We start from the raw sequence: 24,682 nt of genomic DNA on the forward strand, positions 1-24,682 counted from the left end.
TGTGTCTATACGTGTCTATATATGTGTCTATATATGTGTTAATACGTGCCTATATGTGTCTATACATGTCTATATGGGCCTATATATGTGTCTATATGTGTCTATATGTGTTTATACGTGTCTATATGTGTCTATATATGTGTCTATACATGTCTATATGTGTCTATATACTGTATGTGTCTATACATGTCTATATGTGTCTATATGTGCCTATTTATGTGTCTATATATGTGTTTATACGTGTCTATATGTGTCTATACATGTCTATATGTGTCTATACGTGTCTATATATGTGTCTATACTTGTCTATATGTGTCTATACGTGTCTATATGTGTCTATATATGTCTATGTATATCTATGTGTCTATACGTGTCTATACGTGTCTATGTATATCTATGTGTCTATACGTGTCTATATGTGTCTATGTGTCTATATATGTGTCTATACGTGTCTATATGTGTCTATGTGTCTATATATGTGTCTATACGTGTCTATATGTGTCTATGTGTCTATATATGTGTCTATACGTGTCTATGTGTCTATGTGTCTATATATGTCTATGTATATCTATGTGTCTATACGTGTCTATTTGTGTCTGTGTCTATATATGTGTCTATACGTGTCTATATGTGTGTAAATGTGTCTGTGTCTATACGTGTCTGTGTCTATAAATGTGTCTGTGTCTATATATGTGTCTTTACGTGTCTATGTGTCTATATATGTGTCTATGTTTCTATATATGTGTCTATGTGTCTATACATGTCTATATGTGTCTATATGTCTTTGTCCATGTGTCTGTGTCTATGTGTCTACTTGTCTATATGTGCGTCTATACGTGTCTATGTGTGTCTGTGTCTATATATGTGTCTATATGTGTCTATACGTGTCTGTTTCTGTCTATATGTGTCTATGTGTATAAATGTGTCTGTCTATATATGTGTCTATACATGTCTATGTGTCTATATATGTGTCTGTGTCTATACGTGTCTATATGTGTCTATCTATATATGTGTCTATATATGTGTCTATACATGTCTATATGTTTCTGTCTATACGTGTCTATATGTGTTTATACATGTCTATACGTGTTTCCAAATGTATTCCCAAATACATGGGAATATACTGCAAAATACACTGCGATATATTACATAATACATTTCCATAAATGGGAAACTAGTGCTTATATTTTTCAATACACTGCAATAACTGCATTGACCATGTACGACAATATATTAATACATATAACATAATTATAAATGAAGACAAAAATAGCATTATATGAAACATTCAAAAAGTTGTATCCTTTATTGTGTACATATATTCCACATACATGTTCCCATATAAATGTGAATGTATGTTCACACACACATTTTCATTATATGAGAAGCAGCAATTCCTTATATATTATTCAGAATATTGTAAAGTCGTCAACATTTGAACCTTTCATCAAAGTTATACATGAATTTTGAATAATAATCGTCTTTTTCGATCCACTTCAAATGTAATGACAGTATATTTTGAAATAATATTTAATATATTGATCATTCATATATCTTTCCAGCACCCGAATCCGTCTTGTGTGTAGATGTGAAGTGTATTTGGTTGGTATCGTAAGCGCTCTCATGTTGTCTGACTTGCTTATGTTTCCAGAACTGAATAATTCAGCGTTACCTGCGGTCACATGATAGCATGACCTCGAGCGAGGCCCGAAAGAAAGGTTGGCTCGTGTTCGGGTGAAATGTTACCTTCACACACACACACACACACCTTCGCAGGGAAACCTGAGGAGTGAAACCGAACTCCTGCCCGTCTCACAACCGTCCTCTCCTCTTTCCTCGTTCCTCACTTGTGTTTGGCTTCGAGTCGGAGCCGTTCCATTAAATTGAGCTCGTTACTCTTTCTCATAATGGGTCGCTCCCACTAAAAACGAGTGGTGTGTGTGTGTGTGTGAATCTTCATGGCTGTCCGAGGAACCGTTCCTCCGCCGGATTATTACCCGTTTGATATCGCACTCTCAGCACAGCCTCCTGAAGATCTGCAAGGCTTTTACAAGGGAAACCAACACATGTTGAGCAGATCAGGCTCGCATTATGGGCTGGCAGGAGGGGTCAGGAGCGCTTGGGATCAAGGACAAGCTCGTGCGAACACTCCCGGCCCTATTCCCAATCCTCCTCCTCCTCCTCCTCCTCCCTCGGCTCATGAGATCAGCCGCTTGTACAGGGATTCTCTCTCCATCAAGATGATCCCAGACACTCAGCGTATCCGCAGCAGAGCCGCTTCTCCCGCTTGCTTTGGGCTCGACTCCAGGTATCCGTCCGAACACGTTTACGGCGAGGTGAACGGTTTCCCCGTGGAGTCGTCCACTTGTATAGTTGTGGATCCCATGGATGGGAATCTTCCTCGGGGAACACAGGTGTACGGCTCCGTCGCGTCCCAAAGGATGCCTTACGATCCCGCGTACGATCCGGGATCCTCCATGTTGCCGGCCGCTCCGATTCCGCTTTCAACCGGGCAGCACCCGCCAGGATCCGACCCGAAGCGAAACGTGGATCCGGGATTTCTCTCTCTCCTCCGTTCCGAGGGTCTCTCGGAAAGCACTATAACTCTTCTCCTCCAGCATGGATTCGACTCCAGCTCGATGCTCACGATGATGGAAGATCACGACATCCGCTCCGTCGCTCCTAATCTGGGACAGGCACGTGTGTTGTCTCGCTTGGTGATCAATTGTAAGTCGGGCGCGACCGGAACGACATCCATCCGAGGGCGATCCAACAGCTTCAGCCATCGAAGTGATCTCTACATGCAGCCTCAAGCGCTCAACATGGACTCCCATCTCATCCAACAGCCTCCCGGCGCCATGCAGTCCGTGTCTCCCCGAATGGGAGAGTTTTTAGGGCGTCGACCGAGCAGCGCCCCGTCCCAACATCTCCTCGAGACCTCCACGTATCAAACCGGCCGGACGATGGGAGGTCTCCCGATCAACCCGGCTGGATTCCCCACTTCTCATCCACAATCCCGACCACTATCCATGTTCAACGCTCACACTGGCCTGGCCATGTCGGCTCTTCCCGCTCAACAGCAGAACGCGAGCGCGCCGGGAATGGCTCCCAAAACCTTCTCGAGCCCGTACTCCCCCATGGAGCTGATGAAGCGCCCGCCGAATCTCCCTCTCTCTCCGGCTCTCAGTCCTCATCACAGTCCTCAGGTCATGCGGAAAGGAGTCGCTCCGGTGGACGGGAACGCTCTCCCGGCGTCGTCTTCCCACCAGCACCAATCCGTCAATCCCAATAACAAACTGACCCGCCGGACCGGACCGCCCGTCATCGTGTCCACCATGGCGTCTCCCGACACAAGTAACGCTTTACCTTCTTTGTCAAGTCGAGTCTTTCAACAGAGATAACAGGAGATTATTGTAGTAGCACTTTAATTAATATCTGCGGATGCTCCCCATCAGACGTTATACTGAGTTTAAGGACCTTTACAACATGTCAACTTATTCTAAGCAGTCTACTGAGAGTTAGACGACCAGAACATCCATCCAGATGAAGTGAAACCGAGAGTGTTCGGCTGTACAGAAGCTCTAGGATAAAGTTAGTTTTGATCGATGCACTTCCGTTGTAAAGATCATTAGTTATCACACTCTTAGAAGAAAAGGTTCTATATAGAACCTTAAAAGGTATTTGGAAACCCTAAAAGGTTCTATACACTCTTAAAAAAAGGGTTCTATATAGAACCCTGGGGTTCCATACTTGGCCAATAGAACCTTTTACCAAAAAAAAAAGGTTCTATATAGAACCATTTTGGAGTTCCATATATGAAGCGGGGGATGGAACCATTTCTGGTTCTAAATAGAACCATTTCTTGTAAGAGTGTAACGTAGGGCCGCTAACACGACAGCGCTTGACAGAAAACTGAAACTTGCAATGCGTTCTGTGCAGTGTTTGGCGCTCGAGAACACACACTTTATTTTATGATGTTATCATCTTGTATCTCATATTACTGTACGTGTTTAGAATAAGTGCGTTTGAGTATGTGCGATGTGTGTGTGTGTGTGTTGACAGTACGGATGATGTAGAGAGTAAATGCGTTCTGACGTGCTGAGTTTCCAGCAGTAGATAGTGGATGTGTAAAGCAGATTTGGATAAGAGCTCTGTTTTTAGATCACGAGACTATTTATATGCGCTTTCTAGTGGGATTCAGTGTGTGTGTGTGTGTGTGATCCCAGAGATCCCAGGAGACTCCAGAAACATGGAGAAACTCTGTAGCAATATAGAGCGTTTTTGACTGACCTTAAGTGTGTGTGTGTGTGTGTGTGTGTGTGTGTGTGGTTTGCTAACATGAATTTGTGTGTTTTATCATTGAAAGGAGAGTCTCATTCTCTGTTGGTTATAAGCCTACATTGATATTACGTATTCAATCTGTTTCATGAAGCACAAGCGTCACTGCCAGAAGACCATCACGAGTCATCGCTATCCCATAATGCTCAGGAGACGCCATCAGACCTGATTATTTACTTACACACACGGGCCTTTTATTGTTTTGAGCAAAAACTTGTAACGATGTCACACACACGCTTTTGGATCCATGATTATACGTTGTTTCAAACGAGAACCGGTGTGTTTAGGGTGTGTGTGTGTGTGTGTGTGTGTGTGGTTTCAGCTGAGCACTGTTCTTCACTGCAGGCCTAATCAGAGTCTTAGAGGCTGAAATCTCATTAGGGTTAATAGGATCTGCACAGTTCGGCCCCCTGACAGCGTGCTCGTCTCTACACACACACACACACACACACACACCGGCGCTCCACAAACTCTTCAAGCGCTTTATCGGACTTTTCAGGCCAAGAACTTACAAGTGAAATGCTGGAGAGTGTTCATGAAAAAACTGATGATTCGTGACGTTTGGTTGCAGGTCTTAAACGACTCACTAGGCTAGGCTGAAGGTTGTCGGTGTTCAGGACACTGGTGTGTGTGTGTGTGTGTGTGTGTGTGTTCTGACCTTCAGTGTTGAAACGTGTTTGAAACAAATAATGTTAGCTGTCGTTTCAAAAATATGTCGTAAAAAGGTTAACAAAGTAGGCCCATAGATGTGTGTGTGTGCATCATAAATAATGCATGTTAACAAACACATTTTATAAAAGTCAGTGTGTGTGTGTGTGTGTGTGTGTGTGTGTGAGTGGGAGGTGCTCTCCATGGCTGTCGCTGCTCTTAAACTCTCTCGGTTGGTTGGTTTGATAAGTAGTTTATTAACGGTGGCGTTAAACAGAGCAGCGTCTGCAGATCACCGGCAAACACACAGACACACACACACACACACCGACCAATCGCCCGGATGGATCCCACCGCAGGTCAGTGACACGTGTGTGTGTGTGAGACACGTGACCCGCTGTAGGATCATTTGAACCTGTTTACGCTGAGAACACCTGTGGCCGCAGTGCATTATGGGTAGTGAAGGGTTAATTAGCTTATGCGTGCAGCAGGATGAGTCCGTTTGTGTGTGTGTGTGTGTGTGGTTATGTAATCCTAAGTTTAGATCTCAATACTCAATACGACAATTGTTTTAAACGCAGCTTTTGTAGCATTTAATGATGACTTCAGCACCGCTGCCGTGTGTGTGTGTGTGTGTGTGTGTGTGTCATGAAGCGTGCGTCTCTGTCTCTATATGGACGTCAGTGTGAATAATTCATGGATTGTAAATGGAACGGCTCCTGGATATTGAATGTCCGCACACACACACACACACACACCGTGTGTCACACTCTTTGTTTTCATTGTTTTAGTTTTTTTGGTCAGTCCTTCCGTTTTATTTTTGCAGAAGTGTTTCCACCACAGAATAAAACAATAAAAAGTTAATTTCGACTTTATTATCTCACACTTTTGTCATTCAGAAGTGTGTGTGATATAGTGTTATCATGACGGAAACACACTTCCATAGTTTCTCTTTTCTCTTATACAGTGACTCCAAAATATTACATATAAATGAGACAAAGTGTAAAATCAAGTGTTGTTTATTGTGATTAAAGATGCACAAACACACTTTACAATCAGGCAGTGTGTGTGTGTGTGTGTGTGTGTTTAGTAAATCATTGATATTTCACGCGATTCTTTATAAACAGAAATGACTAATATATTATATAGACTCATTTCATGCAAAGTGAGATATTTCAAGCCTTTATTTGTGATAATTTTGATGATTATGGCTTATAGATATGAAAACCCCAAATTCAAATTTAAAATATTGTGAAAAGGTTTTCATATCTGTAAGCCATAATCATCATCATTATAACAAATAAAGGTTTAAGAGTTTAAGTTGAATTATTGAAATTAATGAACTTTTGCACGATCTTCTATTTCTCAAGTTTCACCTGTAAACTGTTTATTTCATATTTTTCATATGTTGGTAATTTTTGTGTGTAGTACAGTATAGCACAGTACAATATGCTGTGAAATCTTTTTACGTACTTTTAGAGGATGTGTGTGAGTGTGTGTGTGTGTGTGTGTGTGTGTGTGTTTTGAATTTGAATTTGAAATCTTTATTTCGAACATAAAAAGAAAGTATATAAAATAAAACAATGTTTAAAAAACTTAGGAAAAATCAAAACAAATGAGCCGCAAAAATATATATATATATGTATAATTCTTTTCTGTTGACATACGTCTATTATATGTGCGAAAAGGAGTAGGAAGAAGTAAAACTTATATACTCCTACCCCTTAAATTCTTACAGTCTTACATTTACAATTTTATATTATTATCATCATGTTGTTCTATACATCCATACACCTATACAGATATATACAAGACATAAAAATCAAAAATAAAAAGTACAACTAAAAATGACAGAGCAAACAAACAACATAAACAATGGAGTACTCCTACTTTCACTACAGTGCTTCTTGATACCTCTTGAAAATAATTTCTTTGTAAATTTTTTTAAATAGGAATAAGCATGTGTGTGTGTGTGTTTGTGTGTGTGTGTAATTTCTCAGCTTTTTTGCTTTTGCAAAGTGAAACACTTTCATCCGTGAGATTTATAAAACTTTGAATGCTTCATATTACTGTAAATGTTCTATTATTATTATTTAATGACATATTCCGCAGTGATGAATACATGTGTGATGGAGTGTGTGTGTGTGCGCAGGTATCCGGCCTCAGATGGTGAATGGCCCGAATCACCCCCGACCTCTCGTGGCGCTGCTGGACGGCCGCGACTGTACGGTGGAGATGCCGATCCTCAAAGACCTCGCCACTGTAGCCTTCTGTGACGCCCAGACCACTCAGGAGATCCACGAGAAGGTGCACACACACACACACACACACACACACACACACACACGAGTCTGTTGCTCAAGCTTAAAGCAGTAGTTCACTTTTGAAAAAACTTTTGCTGATGATTTACTCGCCCCCATGTCATCCAAGATGTCCATGTCTTTCTTTCTTCAGTCGAAAAGAAATGAAGGTTTTTGATGAAAACATTCCAGGATTTTCTCCATATAATGGACTTCAATGGGAACCAAACGGTTCAAGGTCCAAAAGAAACTAAGTACAAACTGCAAACTTGTTCAAAGGGCTTTAAACGATTCCAGATGATGAATAAGGGTCTTATCAAGCGAAACGGTCGCTCATTTTTTTAAAAAATAACAAAGTTTAAGTTTTATAAGCTCAAACGCTCGCCTTCCTCTGTTCGTGTTCATGACTCTCCTGTTCGAACTCGTTCATCAAAATGAACAAATCTTTTTCCGAATCATTTGGTTCATTCGGCGAAAGAAAGGAACCAATTGATTCGGAAAAAGATTTGTTCAAAGCAAGGCGAGCGTTTGAGCTTATAAAACTTAAACTTTGTTATTTTTTAAAAAAATGAGCGACCGTTTCGCTTGATAAGACCCTTATTCATCATCTGGAATCGTTTAAAGCCCTTTGAACAAGTTTGCAGTTTGTACTTAAAGTTTCTTTTGGACCTTGAACCGTTTGGTTCCCATTGAAGTCCATTATATGGAGAAAAATCCTGGAATGTTTTCATCAAAAACCTTCATTTCTTTTCGACTGAAGAAAGAAAGACATGGACATCTTGGATGACACGGGGGCGAGTAAATCATCAGCAAAAGTTTTTTTCAAAAGTGAACTACTCCTTTAAAAACTTGATTTGAAAAAAGCCGCATTCACACAGACTCTCACGCACGGCATTGTGGGATATCATCAGTGCTCATTTGAGACGTTTCTCAAAAAATCCAAATGATGAATGTGATTGATTTGAGGCATCATGGGATAGTGTGCATGTGACCATCCGACCACACACAGTTAATGAGCTCAGATTAACTCGTGAGTGACTTCTTTGACCTCTGTGTGTGTGTGTGTGTGTGTTTCAGGTGTTGAACGAGGCTGTCGGCGCTCTGATGTATCACAGCATCACACTGACGCGAGAAGATCTGGAGAAGTTTAAAGCCCTCAGGATCATCATCCGCATCGGCAGCGGATACGACAACATCGACATTAAAGCCGCCGGAGAGATGGGTACACACACACACACACACGCATTCACACATATACGTTTTTTGGAATATTAGTACTATCATTATTTCATAAATCAGGCTTTACAGGGTAAAGTGAAAAGTTACTATAAAGTTAATTCTGTGTATATGTGTGTGTGTGTGTGTGTGTGCAGGTATCGCGGTGTGTAACATCCCCTCAGCCGCAGTGGAGGAGACGGCAGACTCGACTCTGTGTCACGTGTTGAATCTGTACCGCAGGAACACATGGCTCTATCAGGCGCTGCGCGAGGGGACGCGCGTCCAGAGCGTCGAGCAGATCCGGGAGGTGGCGTCAGGGGCCGCGCGCATCCGCGGGGAGACGCTCGGACTCATCGGCTTCGGTCAGACACACACACACACACACACACACACATAAACTTCCCAGCAAGCAATGTTGCGTTTAAAAGACGTCTAATAGCCGTCAAACACAACACAGACGTCAGGGCTAGAACAGGGCCGAGCGTGGGCCGTCAGTGATCATGTGACACACAACCATCGCCAGGCATCAGAACATGTCAAAGAGACTGCCTACATGATTGAACATCATCATCTCGCAAAAACGACATTCAAGTTTACACACAATGTCAACACGCGTTTATTTATTGTGTCTATAGTTCATCTAGACGGATTACTGTAGTACTAGACACGGCACAGTTTCAGTCTTTAATACACAAAATCATTAGAACAGGGGTGACGTTTTGAGATCTTCCCTATTAATGAATATAAACATAGTTTAGAAGCGGTTCTGATCTGTCTGGTGTTCATATATACGAATCAAGACACAATATTAACAATTATTTATTTGTTTATTTTTTTTTTAAATCAAAATTAACTACAAGTCATATTGGACAGACAGGCCAAACACACACACACACACATTTTCTATCTACGTATATAGTATTTAAAGGAGTATGATAATAAATATATGTATACATGTATGTTTTATTATTATAATAACAATATAACAATATATATAAATAGTTTATATGTATATACTGAAATATTATTATATTTAAAATGTATAAATATTATACATAAATTATATGTTTAATATTTAAATTATTATAAAACAAATTTAAAATATATTTGTGTGCATACACTGTTAAAAAATCTGTAATTTTATAGTAGTTTTTTCCATTTATTTTTACAGATTTTTGCTGTATTTTTGAAATATAAGAAAATAATAATAAAATTACAAAAATAGACTGAATTTACATGTCTAATGTAAAAGAACATGAAACACCTGTAACTGTGAATAACCAAAAAAATTATAATAAATATAACATTTAATTTAATATATACATATAATGTATTATTTTATTTTTATTTTTATATATATTATTATTAAATGAGACTTTCGTTCATTTTATTACGAAAAATGATTCTAACAATGCATAAACGTGAACAAACTTGAGCGACACTTGACGAGTCAGCGCTGCATCATTATGAAAATGTATACGCTGATATATGTCAAAACCTAGCGAGTATCCCAGTAAACACAGTAGATTATGTCTTAAATGAACAGGTGAGAGTGAATGCATTTGTGTCAGTATTACTATATTAGATCAGTACATTCGCTCTTAAAGTGACAGTAACCTAATATTCCTGCCACTGTCTGTGCCTTTAATTTTAATATACTGTATATATATATATATATGAAGAGTTCAGATGCAAAAGCCTCTAAATGCCATTTGAAATTTTCTTCTTTAATGATGATTTTTATCAAGCTTGTATATTTAAGTTCAGTAATTTCACTTAAATAACAATTAATAGGTAATTATCATTGCCATTTAAGTGAAATCACTGAACTTAAATATACAAGCTTGATAAAAATGATCATTCTAGAAGAAAATTTCAAATGGCACTTAGAGGCTTTTGCATCTGAACTCTTCATATATATATATATATATATATATATATAATACACACGTCTGTATAAAAAGCAGCAGTATGATGATCCTGGTTGACGGAGGCTGTGTGTGGTGTTTGTGCAGGTCGTTCGGGACAGGCTGTCGCCGTCAGGGCGAAAGTCTTCGGCTTCAACGTGATCTTCTACGACCCATACCTGCAGGACGGGCTGGAGCGATCGCTGGGCGTCCAGCGGGTTTACACACTTCAGGATCTGCTTTACCAGAGCGACTGTGTGTCGCTGCACTGCAACCTGAACGAACACAACCATCACCTCATCAATGACTTCACCATCAAACAGGTACAGAGAACAACACAAATCATTCTTTTAACCCTTGTGCTGCATTAGATTTTTAACACCGTTGAGTGCATTAAGGACCAAAAATGGCCACATATTAAACATTGCCTAAAATATTATATATTATTATTATTTTCCACTTTTACCAAGTTAAATCTTTTAACCAGCATCAGTCCTCATCATAACTACCAAAAATGTATTCAATTTCAGGATTTTAACCCTTTAATTACCAGTTTTGTTTGCGAAACCATCGATTTGTATAAGAGGAAAAAACACAAAAATTCAATTATTTTCAATAAACTAAATGCAAAGAGAAAACTTTAGATTTGGATTATCACAGTCCCACTTTGCAAAAAATCCCACTTAGCGCGTTAGAGACCAAAAATGGCCACCTATTAAACATTGCCTATTGCCTAAAATAAGGTGCATTTCCACCCATAGGGAATTAATATGTAGTGACGTCATCTGGTGGAATACACTATATAATGCAAATATAATGCTTTTGCTTCAAAATGAAAGGATGTTTGTGCAAAAATCATGACAGCCTCAGTTTTAATGGGTTTCAATGGGCCATTTTTGGTCTTTATGGTGCTGAGTGTTACTATTTGATCTACACAGTGTGTGTTATACATATTTTGCAAAATGGGATCACATTTTTTACATGTATCCAAAAAGTCACAATTTTGCCAAATTTCATACCATTTGCATTAAAACAGCCAAAATGGTCAAAGAAATTAAACTGCAAAAGACCAAAAATGTCCCTAATGCAGCATAAGGGTTAAACCAGTAACCGGTGATCCCGCAGTCTGCTACCGCCTCCCTCTGGAGAAGAGGGATCATTACACCCATCTGAGTCTGTGTGTGTGTGTGTGTGTGTGTGTGTTAGATGCGTCAGGGAGCGTTCCTGGTGAACACGGCGCGAGGCGGTCTGGTGGATGAGAAAGCTCTCTCTCAGGCGCTGAAGGAGGGCAGGATTCGTGGAGCGGCTCTCGATGTTCACGAGACCGAACCCTTCAGGTGATGCTCACACACTCACAATATTTATATTTAATATTTATATATAAACACAATATGAATGTTAGCCAGAGGGTTCTCCAAAGGTTTTTTTTTCTCCATCCAATCTGATGGAGTTTTGGTTCCTTGCCACTGTGGCCTTGCTTTCTGCTTGCTTAGTTGGGGTTATTTAATATTTAATATTTAACAATATTATTGATCTGTGTTGTACTACTTTCATGTTATCACTGTGAAGCTGCTTTGATACAATCTGTATTGTGAAAAGCGCTATATAAATAAATGTGACTTGACTTGACTCCCCTGACGACACACATAATTATAATTAATAATTAAAAACACACATTAATATTATTTTAAATTGAACTTTTTTATTTGAATATTTTGCACTTTTCATTTTTATTATGTATTTTTGTGAGCTAATAAATTAATTAGCTTTCATTTATTTTGACCAAAAGTGACAGTAAAGACATTTATAATGTTACAAAAGATTCTATTTCAAATAAACGCTGTTCTATTCATCAAAGAATCCTGAGAAATACAACGCATCACGGTTTCCACAAAAATATGTTTAACATTGATAATAATCATTAATGTTTATCATATAATCATAAATCCTCATATTAGAGTGATTTGTGAAGGATCATGTGACACTGAAGACTGGAGTAATGATGCTGAACATCACAGGAATAAATTACACTTTACTGCATATTCACATAGAGAACAGATGATTTACATTACAATAATATTTCACAGTTTTATTGTATTTCTTTATCATATTAACACATCAGAAGCGACTCTTTCAGAAACATTACATCTGTTGTTTTATTTACACCCGACAATTTTATTTTCTGTGGCAATTTTTGTTGTGAGAGAAGATTTGATTTATGTTGCACTGATTTCTTAAATGATTTCTAACAAAATCTATATGTGTGTGTGTAGTTTTGCGCAGGGTCCTTTGAAAGACGCCCCTAATCTGATCTGCACGCCACACACAGCCTGGTACAGCGAACAAGCGTCTCTAGAGATGAGGGAAGCGGCAGCCACAGAGATACGCAGAGCCATCACAGGTGTGCACACACACACACACACACACACACACCTAAAGGATTATTAGAAACACCCGTTTAATTTCTCATTAATGCAATTATCTAATCAACCAATCACATGGCAGTTGCTTCAATGCATTTAGGGGTGTGGTCCTGGTCAAGACAATCTCCTGAACTCCAAACTGAACGTCAGAATGGGAAAGAAAGGGGATTTCAGCAATGGTTGTTGGTGTCTGAGTATTTCACAATCTGCTCAGTTACTGGGATTTATTTCTAGGGTTTACAAAGAATGGAGTGAAAAGGGAAAAACATCCAGTATGCGATGGCAGTCCTGTGGGCCAAAATGCCTTGTTGTTTGTTGTTGTTGTTGTTGTTTGATACTTTATTTATCCCAGTAGCTTAGACAACAGATTTCCACATCTATAACTCATACAATATAAATAAAAAATAATAATAATAATACTAAAAACATGCATAAACATAACTAAATATATATTTTTTAAAAAATATTATTATTATTATTATTTTTTAATTCTAATTTAAAATATTAAAATTCCTAATAATATTAACTATGACTATGGATATAGGCTATGAGCTGGCTATTAATCAATCAGAACAGTACATGACAGAGAATAAATTATAAATTCTGAAAGTAAATGTAATGGATGTTAGATGCCATGGAAGTCTAGTTGAGGCAAAATAATATAAAGAGATATTTAAGAAACACATAAACAAACAGACTCCTGCTTGTTGATGCTAGAGGTCAGAGGTCGACTGATTCAAGCTGATAGAAGGGCAACTTTGACTGAAATAACCACTCGTTACAACCGAGGTATGCAGCAAAGACACAACACACACAACCTTGAGGCGGATGAAGACCCCACCGGGTACCACTCATCTCCACTACACATAGGAGAAAGAGCCGACAATCTGCAAGAGCTCACCAAAACTGGACAGTTGAAGACTGGAGAAATGTTGCCCGTTCTGATGAGTCTGGATTTCTGTTTAGTCGAGTCGTAAACAGAATGAGAACGTGGACCCATCATGCCTTGTTCCCACTGTTGGGCTGCTGGTGGTGGTGTAATGGTTTTCTTGGCACACTTTAGGCCCCTTAGTGCCAATCGGGCATCGTTTAAACGCCACGGCCTACCTGAGCATTGTTTCTGACCATGTCCATCCCTTTATGGCCACCATGTCCCCATCCTCTGATGGCTACTTCCAGCAGGATAATGACCATGTCATAAATTTCACATTGGTTTCTTGAACATTAAAGGAAGTAAAAATGGACTTTATATGCGAGGAGAATATTCTAAAACCAGGATTACATTTAATAGTTCTGGCTTTGTGAAGATTCAGTTTACCCAGAAGAATACATTTACATTTTGAGAACGATGATTTGTCCGAGCTCTGGAGATTTAAAGTGGTCTCGTGTGTGTGTGTGTGTGTGTGTGTCAGGTCGTATTCCAGACAGTCTGAGGAACTGCGTTAATAAGGAGTTCTTCGTGTCCTCCGGGTCCTGGGGACTGATGGAGCAGCAGGTTCATCCGGAGCTCAACGGCGCCACATACAGGTACGACACACACACTGCAGTCATCCTGTGCTGTTGCTTAACCTTCATCCATAGACATATACACTAGACCTCACCTTGGCTACGGCAGTTCATTGGAACGAATGCGTCAATAGAGCCGCCATCTTGAAACAGGGGAGCCCCTCCACTTTAATGCATCAGACACAGGTCTAACGGAAATAAAATCACCATAAATCAGCATGAATGCGATTTTTCTTGTTTTTTTGGTTTGTTCCAACGGTCAGACATGCATTTATCATTGATTCCAGAAAGACATTTTTTTTTTTTTTTAACATTCTTCCTAGTTCAGATTTCATCCGTGAACTTCATACGCTGCACAAAAGTCCGCCACCATCAATGAATTCGAAGTAAAGGCAGAGATAGCAGCGTTACCTAGCTACTTCCTATGACAAGACCCCTGTTCCAAGATGGCGGCGGTTTTGACGCATGCTTAGAACCCCAAGGTGACGTCTAATGTATATGTCTATGAACCTTCATCAAGCACATATGACGTATTACCACAGTCACGCTGACATGATCATCATGAATAATTAGTGCATAAAACCCTGTAAGCTCCACCCCTAAACAGTCACATGACATGAGTTTAACTCTGAGCCCCGCCCCCATCTGCTTCTCTCATGCAGTCACGTCAACCAATCACTGCACGCCATCACGGCTGGCTCCGCCCCCCAAGACAAAATCAATGCCTAAACCAAGAGCAGGTAAACTCTCTCTCTCTCTCTCTCTCTCTCTCTCTCAGTGTATAGTTGAACTGATACTCTTCCTCTATCGAGATCGACATCTTTAAGGCTTTTTCCAGAAACATACTCTACACATTCATAGCAAGCTCAGAACTTCATGTTCACGTTTAGAAGAAATGTGAGCAGACATTTACTCGTCTCATCTCAAAAACACAGATTTCGTATTACTCAAAACTAATAAAAACAGAGAAACGCAATCTCAGAATATTACACAAACCTGCAATAATTAAAAGACACAAATATACTTTATGTATTTAATCTCAGTTTATTAACCAATGCCTTCAGTGATCCACTCTGAGATAAATATCACATTTGTGTTTGATATTTAATGTTTTATTGCTGAAGTAAGTGCTATTGTTCTTCAGTCCAGAAAGGGTTTTTAACAGCGCCCTCTACTGTACACGCGTCCATCTGCATGTGCTTCAGCCTGAGGCTTATTCAGTTCACTTCTGGGGTCAAAGGGCCGCCAAAAATACAACTTTTATGGCTGTTATTAAAAAACAAACAAGCAAGCCCAGTCCAGACCAGAAAAACTAACACAAACGTAATGTAACTTATCGCTTCCCGTTAAAAGTAACTCAACACAATTATGACCCTGGATCACAAAACCGTGGAGTCGAACGGGTGTATCAATAGGGTCCAGAAATCATTAGGATTTTAAGTAAAGATCATGTTCCAGGAAGATATTTAGTAAATTTCCTACCGTAAATATATAAAACATGTATTTCTGTGAGTGAGCGCAGCACAATCGCCAACACACACACACACACACACACACACACACACACGCAACTTTAAAGCAGATTTTCTCAATGTTTCCATGTTTTTGCTCCTTCAGATTCCAGATCTTCAATAGTTGAGTCTCGGCCAAATACATAAGAAAGCATACGTCAGTGGACAGATTATTTATTTACAGCTTCTGCCCTCTCGCGCAGGTTCCCATCAGGAGTGGGCGGAGCGTCAGCTGGGGTCTTCCCGGCGGGTTTGGTGCCAGTGACCCATTTAATGCCCGCGGGGAACCACCCGTCACAGACACCGTCCCCGAACCAGCGGGAGAGCGGAGAACACCTGACCGAGCAATAACGTCACACACACACACACTGTTATGCCACGTAAGAGGAACTTTACAGACTGAAATCTCCGCCTCTTTACGTTTCAGTTTGTACTGTTTCGGAGGATGTTTTGGTCATGTGACTGCAGCACAGCGTCTCTGATTGGACAGACACTTTTACCTCCATAAACAGGAACACAATGGAGTTTGTTAGTTTGAAGTGTTTCTTTTCACAATCTTGCCTGTTTATTCCTCATCTCGTAAGTGTGAATTATTTAATTAAAATAAATCAGGCAATAGCCACGCCCACTGCTCATCCTTCAGGATGATTGACAGCTCAGCGCTCTGGGCTCTCAGACTTTAGCCAAGGAGTGAAACACCAAAATATTTCATGCGTGTGTGTTTTGTTTGTGTGTCTGTTCATCAAACCGTGACCTCTGTTAACGAACAGTCAATGACTTTCTCCTATTGGTTCAGCGTTCCAGCAGATGACGAGGTTTAAATGAAGATCATTCGGTATTTTAAATCGTGTGAGTTGTTGTTTTCGGTTCACGTCGGCTTCGCTCCGCTACAAGACTCAGGAAAATCACAATTTTTCGTTTTTCTCCACCAAATCTTGCTAATGAATAAATACAGATGATCTGCGTATTTTCTCTTCGCTGTTTCATTCATGTTAGTATTTTTATAAAGTGACATCTCATGAATACTGCATTCGATGATAATTAAAAATAATAATAATAATTTGCAACTCCGGTAGGTTTGTGTTGCTAGATCCGTGTTCCCGTGATCATAGTCGAGTGTGAGTCTCTTTTATTGGGTTTGTTGTATTGAAGGGTGTTTGTCTGATTCTCACGTTTGTTTTATTGTGATTATTTGTATTTGTTTCTTGTACAAGGTGAACATTTAGCATCAGTACAGATCAAATAAAACATGCAGGTTCAAAACTGTTCCTGCTTTATGATTGTATTTCTGGTTGCATTAATGTTTTACTGCAAATTGTAGCGTTCACATCGACTATAATCATATCCAATAATAATCAAGCAAATGCTACAAAACGTGGTGGGTTTATTTAAATTTTTGGCCCTCAAGCGGTTAAAAAACTAAACTGCATTTAGCAAAATAACATTGTTTTGGTTGTGCTTCGATGTCGCTTTTACAACATTTAAAATCCCTCAGTTCTCCATCTCTGTCAAACTAAGCTGATGTTGATTCTTGTTTTATTACGAGCTCTGTTTTCTTCTCTTTCTCGTGTGTGTGTGTGTGTGTGTGAAGTTTTAGCTTAAAATAGCCCACAGATATTTTTATATAGCATGTTAAAATTGTCACTTTCTGTGGGTTAACTAAAGAGGCAGTTTTTGTGTCTGTCCCTTTAAATGCAAATGAGCTGCTGCTCGCGGCACAGGGGGCGGAGCTTCAAGAGCTCATTTCCTTTTACCTCTCACACACACATATGGCGAATACATTCATTTAATGGGCGAGTGGGATTTTGACAGAAAGGTCCCAAGGGCCCCAAATTCGGCCCCACCCGAGCGACATACTGACAGCACTGACCGCTAGAGCAAAGGCAACACATTTGACCCCTTTAAGTCAGCTGAATGCGTCTTTGCTGCATGTCAGACTGGCGCACTGGCGCTTGCAACGCCACGGTCATGGGTTCGATTCCTAGGGAAAGCAAGAACTGATAAGAATGTAAATTTGTACCTTAAAATGCAATCTAAGTCGCTTCGGATAAAAGCATACGCCAAATGCATAAATATGAATATGGACGTCTGCCCCCTGCTGGACAAGTAAGTAGATGTGTGATCCAGTGTTTCTTCAGATGTGGTTGTTTGAGGTGATGATGAAGAGGAGGAGGAGCATCACATGTGTCACACCCCAGATGATAGGGGAGATCTCCTGCTGTCCTCTGTTTGTTCTGGGATGTTGTGAATGAGTGTGGTTTGAGTTGAGATGGTCGAGAGCAGAAGATGTCTCTGTGGTTCCTGCTGCCCATCAGTCTGCCGCTGCTCACACTGCCGGGAATCTGGATCATGTGAGGCTTTACCCGAGATTATATTTATCTAAATGTCAATAACAACTGCAGAAGCGGAAGGTTTGATCATTTTATTATAAGATCATCTGCTTGTCTTTCAATTATGGTTAAAATTAGTTTTAATTGTATAAAGTAAACATTGGTTTACTTTCAAGTCTGTTGTTTTGAAGCAAGTTTGAAAAATTGCATATTGAATATTGTGGTGTTTTTGTTTATATTTTGATTTCTGTTTTATGTTAATATATGAAGAGTTCAGATGCAAAAGCCTCTAAATGCCATTTGAAATTTTCTTCTTTAATGATGATTTTTATCAAGCTTGTATATTTAAGTTCAGTAATTTCACCTAAATGACAATGATAATTACCTATTAATTGTTATTTAAGTGAAATTACTGAACTTAAATATACAAGCTTGACAAAAATCATCATTAAAGAAGAACATTTCAAATGGCATTTAGAGGCTTTTGCATCTGAACTCTTCATTTGTTAAATATACAATTTTCGTTTTTGGTTTTAAACTAAATGAAAATTAGAACATTTTTTATTTGATTTATTTAAATTTGTATTAATTTATTATTTTTTATATATGATTTTAGTTTTAGTTAGCGATAATATCCCTGATATACTGATACTCTTTAAAAAAGAGTATATGTTAATTATATATTATTAAATATATTATAACATATTTTGAAGGACTGGTGTTTTGTAGTTTAATGATATGATATGAGTGTGTTTATAAACTAATAATCAATGTGTAAAATTTTGCAATTGTGTTTTAATTTTAAATTAGTGAACTTCTATTAACTTACAAGGATGAGTGGAGTTAAATGACTTTAAGAAAAAATCTGTGACTGTAAACAATACAATTTTTTTTTTTTAAAGTTTTTAAAATTTTTAAGGAAGTTTTTTAAAGGATTGACTCTTTTAACCTCTCTCTCTCTCTCTCTCTCTCTCATCCACAGATATACGATGGCACTTTACAATCAGCATGTGTGTCCTGTGAATAACTGGTGATTATTGAATCTTCTCTCTGTCAGAAACACAGAATGACGGGATTGATTTATTCAGTCAATAGAAACTAGAAACGAACTAGATAAAGCCGGGTTGATTCGATCACATTGATGATGATTAGGTTGATGACATTGATGACTCGGGACACATCGGGGGTTTAGACGGATCTTGAGATTGACTGATGAACATGTTTACGTGTTGAACTACACAGTCTATATCTCGAGTTTAGCTATCTCGCATCCATTACTGAGAGAGATTTCGAATGTTCAAACTTCTGCATTATTCGTTTTTATCAATTGTTTTATATTGTGTGTTTACATACTTAACTATAGATTTGGGGGACAAATTTGTACCCAGAAGTGTGTAAAAGTGTGGCAAAATCTCCAAAAACCTGCTTTAGGGACGTCCTTATTTGTAAATCAAACTTAAAGGGGTGATGAACTGAGAAATCAAACTTTCCTTGAGCTTTTGACATCTAAGAGGTCATCATATTATAAGAATATCCTGTAAGTTTCAAAACTGAAAACGTCCTTGTTAGTCCAATAAGCTTTTTTTGACACTATTTCAACACGGCCGGTTTAGCCCCGCCCACCGATTCTCGCATTACACGCATAGCTAAATAACATAGACGCCTACCTCGTGATGAAACCGGATCGTTCTACCAAGCAATACAGAATATTGTGCAGCGCCTGGTTGTGTCGCTGAATAAGCTTCCTCTGGATTCCAATAGGACTGCATGGATAAACTTTATTTTTAATGGCGTTCCAGCTGATGAGGTAAAACCGTCTGTTCGCTTCATTTCACTGAGGATCGTCCTATAAACAAGACTGGATTTGCAGACTGATTAAGAGTAAAGAACGGTGCTGTGCCGTCTATATCGGATCTGACAGGAATGCTGCAACACACGGACTCTGGGTCGAAGATGTATGGGCCAATCATTCCAGTCGCCATTTTACAACATTGGACGTTTTCAAAACAATTTCCCCCAAGTGCACCGATGGGTGAGTCGAAACTCATTATAATATGCAAAACTGTTATCCACTCACAGCAGTGGGCGTTTATTTCCTCTTCAGTGCGACACGCCCATAAAAACCAAGTGTTTTTCAGCTAAGCTCAAAACTAGGGTAGAAAAGAGCCTATTACTTGTTCATTTTGATGTTTCTGAATGCAAAATCCAAGCAAACGTCATAAGTTGACCTCAGACAACAATATAATAAAATTTAAAAAGCCAGTTCATGACCCCTTTAAACTTAAAGTTTTTTTAAATGTAAAAATGCAGAAAGTTTTGTGTGATGGGTAGGTTATGTGTGTGTGTGTGTGATGGGTAGGTTTAGGGGTCGGGTTAGTGTAAGAGGACAGAATATACAGTTTGTACAGTTAAAAACCATTACATTTATGGAATTTCCCCATTTAGATATAGTAAACGTGTGTGTGTGTGTGTGTGTGTGTGTGTGTGTTTAGGGTGTATAATTCAACCTGTGAGACGTCTTTGGTTCTTCAGAGCGGATCTAATCTGTGTTGCACGCTGGATAATATCCCACTCATCAGGTACACAACATCACGTTTAATTAGTAGATGAGTAAAAGGTGTTATAAAACCCTCATTATGTGTGTGTGTGTGTGTGTGTGTGTGTGTGTAGTAAATGTGGCGGTGTTCCTCCGGAGAGCTGCTGGTTCAGTCTGCTGTGCAGCGCTGCTTCGTTTTTGGGTGAGAGATTCATTGATTCTTTCCTGAACTGCACACACACACACACACACACACACACACACACACACACACTATAAAACCTCTTTTTCTGTTTCTCTACATCTTGAATCTGTTCACTGATGACAGTGATGATTGACAGCTGTCAGCGAGATGGGTGAGATCAAAGTGGAACATTATAAAGGGGAAATATGGGTAACTGTGGAAGTGACGAGCGATTGAATCATTAAACTAAAATGATCATGGAAATGGAAATCATATATTTTTAATCTTTAATCTTTACAGTATCATTTAGCTTTAAAGCACTAAGTGTGGTTCAGGAATCACTGACTGTGATTGGTCTGTTGTGTGTTTCACTGACTGTGATTGGTCTGTTGTGTGTTTCAGTGACTGTGATTGGTCTGCTGCGTTACGCTCAGCTGATCCATAAGGAGAGCAACACCGTGTTGAACATGGAGGGTCTGTTTGCCGGATGGCTCTGTGCCGCAGGACTCGTCATTGTTGGAAACTTTCAAGTAAGAAAACAATGACAAAATTACTCTTTTTCTTCAATATGATTCATCATTAAAGAGCATCACAATTCATATACTTTTGCAAGAGTCTAATATTTTGAAGCATTTTTTAATGGATTGTGATGGTTTCAACTTTCTTTCAGGTTGAACCATACAAACAGTCATGACATACTTACTAGTTTTAGTTTGTACATTTTTTTTTTTTTGTTTTGTTTATTTTGTGATTTGTATATTTTGGTACCTTTTTAATCAGGTTAATCTGGTTCATGAGAAAATTTCATGAGTTCACATAACAATTTTCACAGAAATTGCTGGTAAATTTCACAAATCAAAAGCAAGTTATACATTGACTTAAAAGTGGAAAGACTAAAATGGTAACTTTAACTTTTAAATTATTTTTTTTAATATTATACATATCCAGGTTTTAAATAAAATTACAGTTATTGAGGAAACAAATTAAAATAGGATTTTATTTTCCATCTTGATTTTTTTTTGATAATTTACAAATTAGTTTATTCCTACAGGGTAAAAAAAATGTTCTTTAGACAAAGGCTCAACAAACAATTCTTCTTAAAGTCCCATAAATGGAGGTTGGTGTAAGAAAGCATGTTTTTCTATTGTAACTCGTGTGCTGTGGCTGACTGTGTTTTCTGCAGGTGGATCATGCTAAAGTCCTCCACTATGTGGGCGCGGGTCTGGCCTTCCCCGCGAGTCTGCTGTTCGTGTGTGTGCAGACGCTGCTGTCGTACCGCGCGGCCGAGACGCGGAGAGACTTCCACGTGGCTCATCTGAGGCTCACACTCGCCTCACTGGCCTTCACCACCCTCATACTCAATATCCTTCAAAAGTGCTTAAAACTGGAAAAAAAAAAAAACAATTATCATGATTTTAACGGTATTTTACTGTAAAAATGCTACGGTGAAAGTTTCCGTACAATATACAGAGAATAACTGTGATAGATCTAATCGTACAGTTAGCTAGTTACAGTAAAATACCGTTAAATTAACAGTTTTTGGGAGTGAAAAAGAACAAGTCATTGTATATATATTGAATACAGTGAAAATTGAAAAATTGAAAAAAGTCATTGAATACAGTGAAAATTAAAAAAACATCCCACAATTCCCTAGCTGCGTGACACTTTACATTTGATGTATTTTTGTTGAAATAACTTTGTTTCTTCATAGTTTTTCTTGTCAGTTATGTACATTAGGGTTTCATGTTACATGTAATGTTGTTAAATTAATGTTTATTGCATTTTTTTAAATTTCATGTGTGTTACCATGATGGTGTGTGTGTGTGAATGCAACTGTCCAGCTTCTTTATGTTAGTGTAATTCTTGTGGAAAATCTGCTTGTGATGAGTTTTGATTGATCATGTGACTCTCATCTCCACTGTGATTGGTGGTTGTCGGTGTATATAGCAATGGTACAAGACAATTTTTTTCCTTGTGTATGTCCAGCTGTTCCTTAACGCTGAGTCCTGCAGGCGGCGTGTTCTTCATCCAGGAGAGTTTTGTTCTTCAGCATGCGGCGGCCATCTCGGAGTGGACGTTCGCCATCATCGTTCTGCTGTTCTACAGCTCGTTCTCACACGAGTTCAGCTCCATCTCTTTAGAAACACTCGTGGCTCTCATGACCAGACGCAAACTAGAGAAAGTCTGACGTGTGAACATGATTATATATATAGAGAGAAGATGAGGATTAATGTGCAACCTGGTGGAAAAATCTTTATATTAGCTACACTCTTGCCTTGTTAGTGACGGTTCTGTCCTTGCATCGACGCTTTAATCTTTCCATTGCACTAATGCTTCTTTATGAAAATGTCCTAAGTGTTTATGGTGAACTAAAGTTCAAGTAATAGCAAAGTGCCTTAATGTTCAGTCAACAATAAATCGTTTAAGAAAAAAAAAACGGTTTGGTCGCATTGTAGGCAACATATTTACCACTTTTATTTGGTAAGAATTCTGTGATATTTTTTTAAACTTTTATTTTTTATTGGTTTATATCGATTTTTGTGAAACACACACACACAAAAAAAAAAAAAAAAAAAAAAAACAGAACAGAACAAACCGGTCACTAGGGGTGTAACATACAATTATGTTATACACAAACTTTCATTAACATTATGTTAATATCAAATCAGGGGTTCCCTTTTCTTCCCCATACCCCCTCCCCTTTCCTTCCTTTATAGTACCATCAGGGGAAAAATTATAATTGTCCTTTCAAGTCAATAAAAGGTTCAGGGTCCCATTATACAACATACAAGCCAGAATATTTTCATTGGGCAAGTATTGTACATCTGAAGAGAGAGAAAAAAAAAAGGGTTCTCAATATAGTATTACCAATCAAATGTAAATGAGGAGATAATAAATAAATAAATAAATAAAAAAAAGAGAGGAAATAACACTCACAGTATCTCCTTTTGTTCAATCCCTACTCGTATACCTTAGCCACTTTGACCAGTACTTGTAAAATTTATCCATGTTTAATCGTAAAGAGAAGGTCAGTTTTTCCATATCGTATATATGACTTACAATCACTATCCACTCATCTTTTGTTGGTGGACTCTCTTGGAGCCATTTCTTAGTTATTGTTTTTTTACTCGCAACTAATAATACATTAAGTAGGTATTTGTCTTGAGCATTAAGGTTAGTTGGTATATTTCCTAAATATATAGTACTGAAATTGTATTCCGTATCAAATCCCAGTATCAATTTTATTTCGGTCACTATCTCTAACCAAAAGGACTGAATCATTGGACATTTCCAAAATATGTGAAAGTAATCTGCCATAGAAGTATTACATAGTCTCCAACAGAATGCAGAATCTGGATTACCATTCTGTAAATATTTTCTTTTGGGAGTAATAAAGAATCTTATGATATTCTTCCATGAGAATTCTCTCCATTGGTTTGAACTGGTGGTAGTATACTGCGTTTTGCAGATGTTTAACCACTCTTCCTCAGATAAAATTATGTTCGTTTCCTTTTCCCATTTATCTTTCACATATAATGTAGAGTGATTTTTAGAAGATTGTATACTTGAATATAATCTTGATATCAGTTTCTTGTTAATATTAGTATTCTTGTTGGTATCAGTCCTATTCTCATACGCATCAATAAAAATATTGATCATATTCCTTTCAGATTTATCGTTATTTTTAATATTTTTATTGTAATGGTTCCTAAGCTGTAAGTATCTAAAAAAATCTTGTTTTTCTAAAATATAGGTGTCAGTAAGATGTTGGAAGCTCGTT

At 38.4% G+C, this 24,682-nt stretch overlaps 2 protein-coding genes across 3 annotated transcripts in view; both read left to right on the forward strand.

Moving 5' to 3' along the window:
- ctbp2l (C-terminal binding protein 2, like) overlaps positions 1–17,136 on the forward strand; it is a 27,242-nt gene extending 10,106 nt beyond the window's left edge. The window contains exons 1-10 of one of the 2 annotated variants that reach the window (XM_039651155.2): positions 1,941–3,354; positions 7,139–7,293; positions 8,364–8,508; positions 8,660–8,866; positions 10,520–10,734; positions 11,618–11,748; positions 12,685–12,812; positions 14,247–14,361; positions 15,003–15,080; positions 16,055–17,136. In XM_039651155.2, coding sequence (XP_039507089.1) covers positions 1,959–3,354; positions 7,139–7,293; positions 8,364–8,508; positions 8,660–8,866; positions 10,520–10,734; positions 11,618–11,748; positions 12,685–12,812; positions 14,247–14,361; positions 15,003–15,069 — 2,559 coding nt within the window. In that variant the 5' untranslated portion in view covers positions 1,941–1,958 and the 3' untranslated portion in view covers positions 15,070–15,080; positions 16,055–17,136. Of the gene's footprint in view, positions 1–1,940; positions 3,355–7,138; positions 7,294–8,363; positions 8,509–8,659; positions 8,867–10,519; positions 10,735–11,617; positions 11,749–12,684; positions 12,813–14,246; positions 14,362–15,002; positions 15,081–16,054 lie in introns of those variants that run through there. The other variant, XM_039651163.2, reaches the window with a different exon arrangement.
- An 86-nt stretch (positions 17,137–17,222) lies between these two features.
- LOC120462606 (transmembrane protein 150A) lies at positions 17,223–23,277 on the forward strand. The gene is made up of 7 exons (XM_039651205.2): positions 17,223–18,202; positions 19,164–19,211; positions 20,674–20,760; positions 20,852–20,919; positions 21,304–21,431; positions 22,085–22,262; positions 22,914–23,277. Exons 1-7 carry the CDS (start codon positions 18,138–18,140, stop codon positions 23,087–23,089), a joined length of 750 nt encoding a protein of 249 aa, XP_039507139.2. The 5' UTR covers positions 17,223–18,137; the 3' UTR covers positions 23,090–23,277.
- The last annotated feature ends 1,405 nt before the right edge of the window (positions 23,278–24,682 follow it).

This window comes from Pimephales promelas, chromosome 17 (genome assembly GCF_988280905.1).
Source record: "Pimephales promelas chromosome 17, fPimPro1.hap1.1, whole genome shotgun sequence".
Lineage (NCBI taxonomy): Eukaryota > Metazoa > Chordata > Actinopteri > Cypriniformes > Leuciscidae > Pimephales > Pimephales promelas.

What these genes read in the sequence shown, in the direction of transcription:
- LOC120462606 (XM_039651205.2), top strand. Translation starts at nt 18,138, where the DNA reads ATGTCTCTGTGGTTCCTGCTGCCCATCAGTCTGCCGCTGCTCACACTG. An exon ending in CAGCGCTGCTTCGTTTTTGG is followed by an intron (nt 20,920 to 21,303) that starts GTGAGAGATTCA and finishes TGTGTGTTTCAG; the next exon opens with TGACTGTGATTGGTCTGCTG. An exon ending in TCATTGTTGGAAACTTTCAA is followed by an intron (nt 21,432 to 22,084) that starts GTAAGAAAACAA and finishes TGTTTTCTGCAG; the next exon opens with GTGGATCATGCTAAAGTCCT.